The 10071-nt window shown below is 39.4% G+C and overlaps 1 protein-coding gene across 4 annotated transcripts in view; it reads right to left on the reverse strand.

The window, feature by feature from the left end:
* The window catches only part of KLHL32 (kelch like family member 32), a 120393-nt gene that overhangs the window by 15326 nt on the left and 94996 nt on the right, over positions 1-10071 (reverse strand). For 2 of the 4 annotated variants that reach the window (XR_014589696.1, XM_083858120.1), the window contains exon 7: positions 4139-4865. Coding sequence is in view for 1 of the 4 variants with exons in the window: in XM_083858120.1 (XP_083714246.1) it covers positions 4139-4865 (727 nt within the window). In the remaining 3 variants the exon portion in view is untranslated. Of the gene's footprint in view, positions 1-4112; positions 4866-10071 lie in introns of those variants that run through there. The other 2 variants (XR_014589697.1, XM_083858121.1) reach the window with 2 other exon arrangements.

Consider the following 10071-nt stretch of genomic DNA (forward strand, 5'->3'; position numbering starts at 1 on the left):
GCATTGTGGCATGCAATTCGTTTGTGAAACTGGTCATGGCATCAGATGTTAATTGGGGCCTGGAAGAATCACTTTTCTATAAAATTTCCAAACCATCTGCCCAACGCAATGTCACTACAGAAAACCTATTTGTTGCAGTTTAACTCCAGTCAGCAACATAGCCTCACACAGCCACTCATTCACTTCCCCAGCACGGGATGGGGGAGAGAATTGGAAAAGTAAAACAGAAAATTTGTGGGTTGGGATAAAGAGAGCTTAACAGGTAAAGCAAAAGCCATGCACACAAGCAAAGCAAAACATGGAATTAATTCACTGCTTCCTATGATCAGGCAGGTGTTCAGCCATATCCAGGAGAGCAGGGATCCACCAAGTATAATGGTGATTTGGGAAGTCAAAGGTCAGCATTATCAACACCCGCCTTTTCCTCCTTCTTCCCCCAGCTTTATTTGCTGAGCATGACACCACATGATCTGGAATACCCCTTTTGTCACTGGGGGTCAGCTGTCCTGGCTTCCAAACCCTTGCCCATCCCCAGCCTCCTCACTGGTGGGGTGGGGTGAGAAGTAAAAAAACACCTTGTCTCTGTGGAAGCACTGCTCAGCAATAACAAAAATATTCCTGTCTCTTCCAGGGCTGTTTCCAGCACAAATCTAAAACATTGCCCAGACTAGCTGCTGGGAAATTTACCTCTATCCCAGTCAAAACCAGCATATTATTTTAATAAATTTTCATGTTTCATTTTTCTTTAAATAAGAAAATAAAATGAGGACTGTGGGGGAAAAACAATAAATAATGACATAAATATGAACATATGGATAGCAGAAAATTCAAAGGCTAAGCCCCCTTGTTCAGAGCAGAAGGACTGACTAGTTGCAGTGTGCAAAAGGCTCACTCTTTTACTCTGCTTGTGTCAGGTTAAAACTCTCAAAGAGGTGGTAGCGGCTTAGGAGTCTCTCTGTCACCTGAACACCAGCCACTCACCTCCAACTGCCAGTGTGTAAACTCATACAGTGGTTTGTTTTGTCAATTTTCCTTTCCTGCTGCCCTTGCCATGATTTTATTATCTATTATTTTTGAATTCTTGTCATATTTGTCCCAAAGGAGCAGCAAAACAAAGCTGAAAATGAATCCCCAATAATATCAGAAATCCCTTAAGTCTAGTTAGATTTTGATCAGCAAAGCCGTTAAGAGGGCATGGGACTGTAGCAGAGGCACTAGTAAGTAAATGGTCAGTGTGCAGAGCAAGCTTTGATGACGTTCTCCACAAATAGAAGGGCTAGAAACTTATATTATCACTATTTAATTTATTCCCTCACTAAAAACTGGGCACATTTCCATGGTTCCCTTGCCAGCTGGTAGTAGCAGACTGACTTCGAGAGCTCTTTGCTGATGACCCGTATTTCCCAGAAAAAGCAGCAGGGATACAGCTGAGAAACATTTCTAACTCAGACTAATTTTTTAATTACTTAATTTTAGGCCACATACTTCAAAATTAGATTCCCTCCTGCCTTACTAATTACTTTTATGCTATCATCTTATATTCAATGACAAACAGTGGATTTTCCTGCAGTGACTATGATATGATAAAACATTTCTCTATACTATTCCCCTGCCCCTGAATGTACATGAACCACAAGCTACATTCTGGTCCTAAGCAATTAATTAATAATAGAAAGCTAGCAATAGTTATTACATCTCCATCCATTTTTCTTTTTAAAATAACTCTGTTCAATACACAACCAGGTTTCACTGTGAGAGTACAAAATTCAGATCAATATCTACTGAAGTGTAGCGCAGTAAGTATGCTCTCGAACTTCATAATAACCTGTCATAATTGAGCAACTCAAAACTCCTAAGCATTTTCTCAGAACCTATCAAAATACAACTGAAAAGCCATGTCTACCTTATTCCACTGTTGGTAGTATTTTCAAATATAAATGGAATAATACTGAGAAAATATTTTTTGTTGTTTTGCCCAGTTTTAAAGAATTCATCCAGTAGAGGCTTCCACTTACCTCTTCCACTGATTGTACAGCTCTGTTAGAGGCACATCCCCCAACACAATATCACACTGCATCATTTTCTAAACACAAGTAGAATTTAAAACACACAGGCATTCATGCATTTCACCTACATAACTAAGCACATGAATTAATCCTCAGAATAATCTCCCCTTACCTAGCAAATCTGGAAAGATTAGATTTAGTCTTCAATCAGCCCCATGTTTGACTTAAAAATTGCTATCAAATACTTTCTTGAGTTTCGATTGTTTAGTTTTGTTGTTTGGGGCTTTTTTTTCACTGAAATTAAGACAAAAATATTACTTTTTTCATTTACTGGAGGAAAGACCACACTGATGGATTTCTAAGGCACATTCAATGATTTTATGTGAAAATGCTTAACAGCATTTTTAAAAGGTCTTATTCTTCATAAATACTAAAAAATGTAAACCACAAAACAGGAAAAAAAAACAGCAATCAAGACACAGCAGCAGTAACTTCCATGTATTTGAAGCACCCACTGAAGACACACATCCCTCTCCACTAATAAAATAGGAAAAGTAGTGAATAAAGAGGATAATGCTCTGAATATACCCAGCTGGTAGCCTAATGCAGAAATCCTGTTCCTGTACTATACCTAGGTCTCACCTCAGGATTCACACAGCACAAACTCTACAAGACTCCGTAAACAATGGTCACTAAAGAAAATGACCCAAAGTACCTGCAAGTGATCTTGGTGATTTTCTGTGTTCTGTCCTGCTTTTAAATCCAAAGTCATCACTCTTGACTTTAGTGCATATGTATTAAAGTAGATACCGCCTAATTTCCCTCCCAATGCTTGGGAATCCATTCCCATGAGGCATCCCTTAATCCATAGGGATGGAAAGGTCTGTCTAGTCTAAACTACACACTTTGAGAAGCACAGCGAAGGCCTGGGAAGCTAACTTAATCTTCCATTCATATTTCATCTTTTCACCAGAGGCATTCCAGACCATATTAAAATCCCCAGAGGGTATCTATGGTGAAGATGCCAATCACTGAACATTTACCTCAAGGGCTGGCCCCATTTACTCATTAGCTTCCTTAATAAATATTATAACTATATAACCTTCTGTGGCACACTTCTTAGTAAAGGGGGAATATTTCTCTTGACAAATTTTCTCTAGACAGCATCGGTCGTATTCCAAAATATCCAATACCCACTACACAAAGACTGATGGAACTAAGTCCTCCTACCCCATCAATGGAACATAACAATTAAAGACTCAGTTGCAAAGGACACGTTATTTTAGGATTATAGGGTCTATACATTCATTTATCTGTGCCATAAAGCCATGATTACATCGAGACAGCCTTGTGCACTTGTTATGGACAGAGCCATGGATAATTTCTAACAATGGTCATCTTGGCATGCCACAATACCCTGAAGAGCAAAATCATACACGTGCCTTCAAGTCCTGGAACAACACAAGCTAACAAGCACTTAATTTTCAATTTCATGATCAGGAGTAAGTGAATCATAGAATTATAGAATATTCTGAGTTGGAAGGTGTAAGGATCCACAAGGATCATCAAAGTCCAACTCCAGGCCCCGCACAGGCTCAAGAATCACAACATGTGCCTGAAAGTGTTGTCCAAACGCTTCTCAAACTCTGTCAGGCTGGTGTTATGACCACCTCCCTGTGGAGCCTGTTCCAGTGCCCAATCAACCTATGGGAGAAGAGACTTTTCCGGATATCCAACCTAAAACTCCTCTGACACCACTTCAAGCCAATTCCCTCGGGTCCTGTTACTGTCAAAAGTACCAGATCACATGACAGAAACAATGTCTTTTTTTGTTTGTTTTTAGGAAGCACACAGAATTTATCATTGGAAATTTGTTCAAAAGTGCATTATCATTCCAGTTCACTGTGATTTATGAATGGCAACTGGAAAGAGCACACATGATATCAGCAACTCTGAAAGACCAAGTGCAACGTCTAAGATACATTAGACTCCTATACTTCTAATGAGGTTTCAGTTCTTTGTCTTCCTGAAAAGTTATCATGACACATAAACCAAAGATTTATTACTTTAATTCAAGACAGTATTTTGGTGTTTTGTTAGTAGTACCTCAAACTGTGTGAAACGTTTTCTACCTGATATCCAAAGAAGACCATCCACCACATATCCCGCATGGCACGAGAGCGACCGATCAAAGGACTGTACAAAGGTCCACTTGTTCTTCCTGGGGCAGTAGCGCTCAACTGTGGGCAACACCTGACGCAATTCATTTCTGCCCCCCACGGCATAGAGGTACTCGTCCACGGCTCCCAGCACAAAGTGCTCCCGGCAGTTCTTCATTGGGGCTATCTCCGCCCAGGAGTTACTGCGGGGGTCATAGCGACAGACAGTCCTCACGGCACACGTGCGCCCCGTGGAGTGCTCCACCTCTCCGCCAGCTACAAAAAGAAAGTCTCCCATGACAGCAACGCAGTGGTGGCTCCTCCCCACGGGCATGGGCGCCAGCTCGCTCCAGTTAGCAATCCCAGCGATGTGAACGTTCTCTTGGTCTACGGGATTGAAGTATCGCAATTCCTTCACTTTACAGACTTCTCGTTTTTTCCCACCAATGATATAAAGAGTGTCTGACTGGAAGCGAGGCTTTGTCCTTGCAGTTTGCCAAACTGGCTGTGCATAGACACTCTGGTGGTAAGCCAAGGCCTCATTAATGAGCGCTGTCGCAGTTTCACTGGCTTGGACAAGAGGATGAGTAAGAGCTACAGTATGCAGTGTATCCACATCCATAAGGCCAAAGCGGACGTACTGGAGAAGTTCATCCAGATACTGGTAGCGGCAGTTGTGTTCCAACCACCTCACAGCCAGCTAAAAGTGGGGGGAAGGAAGGGAAAATCAAGACACACGTTATTTGCATACAACTCTGTCAAAATATGGTCTGTTGAAATTTGCTTGCATTCCAACAGCAGATATATACTTGCCTCAGTCATGATATCTATGGATCTAAAAAGCAGCTGTGAAAGCCTATTAATCCACATAAAAAGATATTGTGTATATACAAAAGCACTGTATTGCATCAGCTCCCCTAAAAAATTTCCACAGCATTATCAGCTGCTACGCAATACTCTCATTGTGCAGTCTTAGTATTGCTGGAGACCATACTATCCCTGAATCAAGCTGTTGGAAAAATAATATAAACACAGGGGCTATGGGATCACTGGGTACCACAGGTACACTAGAAAGAAGACTAATGTCAGAAGATTACGAAGAAATGCCTTTTCTGCCCTGCATATTTAATCCTATTTATCACAAAATATTCAAGAAATATAACACATTACATACTGAATCTTTCAATATTTTTTTTTCTTCTTCATTTATTTTACTTATAAAATGGAGAAAGGTGTAAGGGGACAAAAAAATTAAGTCAGCAAAGAGAGAAGCACAGAAGAGGCCCTGGTAGTTTGGGGCAGACAGAAGGCAACAATTCAGCAATTGCAGCTAGTATCAACATTCAAAATTAAACATAGAGTTCAAATCACATAAAGCTCATTGAATCCAACTGGTTCTAAAAAGAGGTTAGGAATGGCCTAAACCATTTCAAGAATTGTTGTGTAAGTTATTTTTGAAAACATCCAGTAACGAAGATACCAAAACTTCCCCAGGAAAACCATACCCAAGCTCTGATATCCTCTCAGACAGATTTTCCTCTTACATATGCAGACGCTTTAAACCCTTAAACTCATCGCTCCATTTTCCACCTTTGGGTTTATATCCCAGAGTAACCCTTGAAAATGATTCATCCATACAGGATGAAAAGGATTTTGTTACCTTCTTTTCCTTCTCCACCTCAGATACATTTTAATATTGGTGTGAGTTTCCTCTTCAGTGAACGAAAAAAGTATTTCAGTGCAACTTAGGTCATATTTTCTAAATCTCTGTTGCTTGGCTCACAGTTCTCTGTTATTGAAATCTTTAATAGCAATCTTCCAGTTTGCTGTTGAAAACTGGACATAATCTTCCTCTTAAAGCTGCAGTAGTAGTGAATAGGTTGGAAGAATCTCTTTGACTGTAACAATCTATGCTATTCTTGCTTGGACATCACTACGTAAGACTGTCAGTGCACTATGATGTTGCTGATCCATATTTAAGCTTATGACTGAGTACTAAAATTTTGGGGTTGTTGGGTTGTTTGTTTGGGGGTTTTTTGGTGTGGTTTTGTTGTTGTTGTTGTTGTTGTTGTTTGTTTGTTTGTTTTGTGGTTTGTTTCTTTGTTTGTTTGGGGTTTTTTTTATGCAGAACCTCCACAAAGTGTCATGCTTTCTCTGACATTAACAAACACTCTACTATTACTTTAGGCCAGTAAGTGACTGCTCCAGTCAAGATCATTCTCAATCAAAACTGTATTTTCAAAAGTGCTAGAAAACCATTTCACCTTCTGATTTTCTGAGAACATAAATCCCTTATTATTCTTTCATCCTAGTCATTATCAAAGACATTGACTAGTTCTGGATAAGGAGTAACTCTACTTGATACTTCAAATCATTTTGACACAGAACTTGTGGAGTAGGTGTTTCTAACAAGCTGAGTGATGAAAAAAAAAATCAGCTAAATCTTATGGCCCTGTGCTGTTGTTGGGAATGTCACATAAAGGAGCTGAAAAATAAAGGCTGCTCTTATTCATGGCTTTTGTATATGATGCATTAAATTTATTACTGGTTCTGTATTTTATCAGAGAGGGAAGATGACAAACCAAAACCACCTTCTTGTTAAGATTAATTTGAAACACTTTCTCTTCACTGTGAAACCCTGTGAAACAAAGAATCAATGAAGGACATAAAAAATGCAAGAGTAGTTCAATCAGTTAAATGCTCTATTGAGTTTCAAATACATGCATTAGCTATATGTATTTTGACTTGCTAGTAAAAAAAGACAATAATTAAATATATTTGAAAATGTTTTTGAACTTGAAATCATTGAGCTTTATAGTCAGGTGTTCAAAGTCCACCAAACCCATATGTCAGGTGTCTCCTATTGAGTTGTGTCAGGCAACTTCCTATTCCATGTCTTTAGCCATGTGAATGATTCCTGAAAGGCACTTAGATCTTATTATTCAGGCACTTGAAACTGAGGAGAAATTCAGGCTATCTTCAGCATATATCAACTAAATTATATGTGGGTTACTGTATTGAGATAGAAGAATTTACAAAAACTGAGTTCTTATCTGTCAGCACTTGCATCCAACAGACTGGTTACTTTTGGAACTGTAAGTTTATGAGTTTGCTCACATCTAAAATGGCATCACAGAGGTATCACTTGGGCTGCAATGACAGATATTGCAGACTCTGTAAAAGCCAGACACTAATGTAAACCATAAGTCTTTTAGGGGAAGTTTGATATTAATGCCTTATTAATATCTTAGAACTTCATCCATTCTTTATTGTCCTGCCTTTGGTCCCCCAATAAATACTGTATAAGCACACGAGCAACACCACATGCATTCAAAGAAATGGTACCTGCATTCATTTTTGGATATGGGATGCATGATGATCTGCATAGAAGGCATGGATATCTACATTACAATACATTTTCTCTGCTGTAGGAAGTTTGGCATATGCAACTTGGTTCATACTGAGTTAGGTCTCTACTGAGAATAGTCCTGGAGTTGTAAAAAAATGTTTCACTGAAACCAGTAATGTTCAACTTTTCCCTAAATCACTACAGTGATGGTTGCAAAGTGATAGAAAGATTCTATTGGCACTCACATGAGATGTACAATATATTGCACATCTCAAACCTAAACCTTCTCTATCCATTCCACACTATTTTATCCCCACAAATCTGTCCTGCATCTTTTTTATGAAAACCTTTGAACCTTTCCAAATTAAGTTTACTCCAGCCTGTGTGGGATCCTCTACATGCTGCACCTCAAGGTATCTTTGGCCTATGTTACCTCCACCTTTCCCCTCTGACAAGCAGCTGCAGCAGCAATGGGTAGGGCAATGTGAATCCCAGGCTGTCTCTTGTGCAGGTTGCTACTGGCTCTTACCAGACTCCATGTGTGAGGTCAGTTTGCAGTGGAAGACTTCATTTTATCATATGAGTTTAGAAAGCAGGGCTAAGAACCCTGCACACCACCTGGATGCTCTATAGGCATTTGACAGAATGCAGAGAAACTTCACTGAGTCTTAGGGAAGCAAGAGAGGTCTGTGAATCACAGTGTGTATAGAAGCTCCAGTCCAAATCAACTCATGCTACTGTTGAACACAATCTGTCCAGTGCCCACCTAATCTGTGACACTCCAAGGCAGAAAAAAGGCCTTGAGAGCTAAAAGCTATATTGTTTTTATCACCTTGTCTTGCTATTTGTGACAATAACTGTTTTAAAATTAATTTTGGGTCACTACTTAAAATAAGTGCTAGAAATTTAACCTACAAATGTAGGTATCTATATTTAGAGAATACAGGACAAACTCCTAAATTGTGACACAAGGCAATACAACAGGTCATCTGGTTTCAGGAACACTCACCAACTGAGCCTTAGACTTCTACACTGGTTTTGCAGCGCATTGTTACCACGTTCTCTAGCAGAACATGATGTCTCACACTACGGAGGCATGGAAGAAAATTGGATTAACAGTCTAGCAGCTATTGGAGGGCTGAAAAAGTTTAAAAGAAAGAAAAACTGGATTCCCAAACAAGTCTTTCACTTGTAGTAGTAGTCACTGGTGGACTGTAACACAGTTCTAACTTTCTTTCAGTGCAAAGGAGGCAAATATAACTCACATCAACATATGGCAGACATAAACCTCCATGTATGAGACCACATACACATATACATACACATCTGTATTTTTATCAACACAATTTCTAACACCTTTACTTGGGTTGTGTTTAATCCAGACCCAAAAACCTGGTGCCTACGTAAAAACTCCATAATTCACCCCATTGATACACTGATTATAGTGCCTATGTTTTTGCCTCTCTGGCAGTAACAATTAGCAACTATAATCAGTATTGGCAAAATAAACTCAAAGCCATTATAGACTTTATGATGCTGCAAGAAAAGACATTCTGGCTATTCTGGCTTCTCTAAGGAAATACCAATAGCACTTGAAATTACAACTGTGTTTAAAATGCTAACAAACACGCAAGCAAAAAAAAAAAAAAAAAAAAAAAAAAAAAAAGATCCACAATTTTGAGGTTTAAAATATTTGTATCAGTGCTAAATAATTTACAAAAATAAGGAAAGATTCCTACTCCTACTGCCATATAGGCAAATTCTGTTTAAACTGCTAGAAGCTTCTTTTCTATTAATTTTAATGTATGAGTGTGTGAGTAAAGGAAGCTACAGCCTAGTGCCTATATCAACTTTAATAAATAATATATTTTGCCATATTCATCTTCTAAACTAAGTAAATGACAAAAGTAGACCCTCAGAAGGACAGGATTTTCAAACCAGATTAATTTTCTTATTCTAATGCCTTAACCCAAAGGATTTTTCTTCTCCAAGGTTACATTATGTGATTTAGCAATGGAGTGCATTCTCAAAACAGAAAAATAGATGGAAAAATATGTTGTGGCACAGTTGGAGCACACATCAGAGTACATCTGCATGTTGGATAGCGAGTTCATTGTTCTTCCAACACCTGCTTCTGCTTCCAGCACAGTGCTTGAACAGCCCAAGTCACACAGGCTTGGAGCACAGTCCTTCCCTCCCTGCTGTCAGTGGTGTACACACCACACACATCCCACAGCCCAAGAGGCCACAGAGGCAGAGCAGGTTAAAGCTGAACTAGGAATTTCATTCCTGTTGAAGATAACCCTGCAAGAAGCAGCTACCTGGTCCTTTGGGCTGCAAGCTATTCCAGGGAGCACGAGAGGCCATTGTGCCTGTGCCTTGCCTGTTCAACATCCATCCCCCTGCAGTCCTTCTCAAGCCACTCTGCTGGGAAACGTGCCAGACCTTCACTTGACACCACACCAAGTTTTCTCATCAGGAATGCCAAGCTATTTCAGGAGTGCAAAAAGCTTGACATACTCATATTTATTAGACTCAGGTTCACTTAGAAACTACT

This window comes from Zosterops lateralis, assembly GCF_965231275.1.
Source record: "Zosterops lateralis genome assembly, chromosome: 3".
NCBI lineage: Eukaryota > Metazoa > Chordata > Aves > Passeriformes > Zosteropidae > Zosterops > Zosterops lateralis.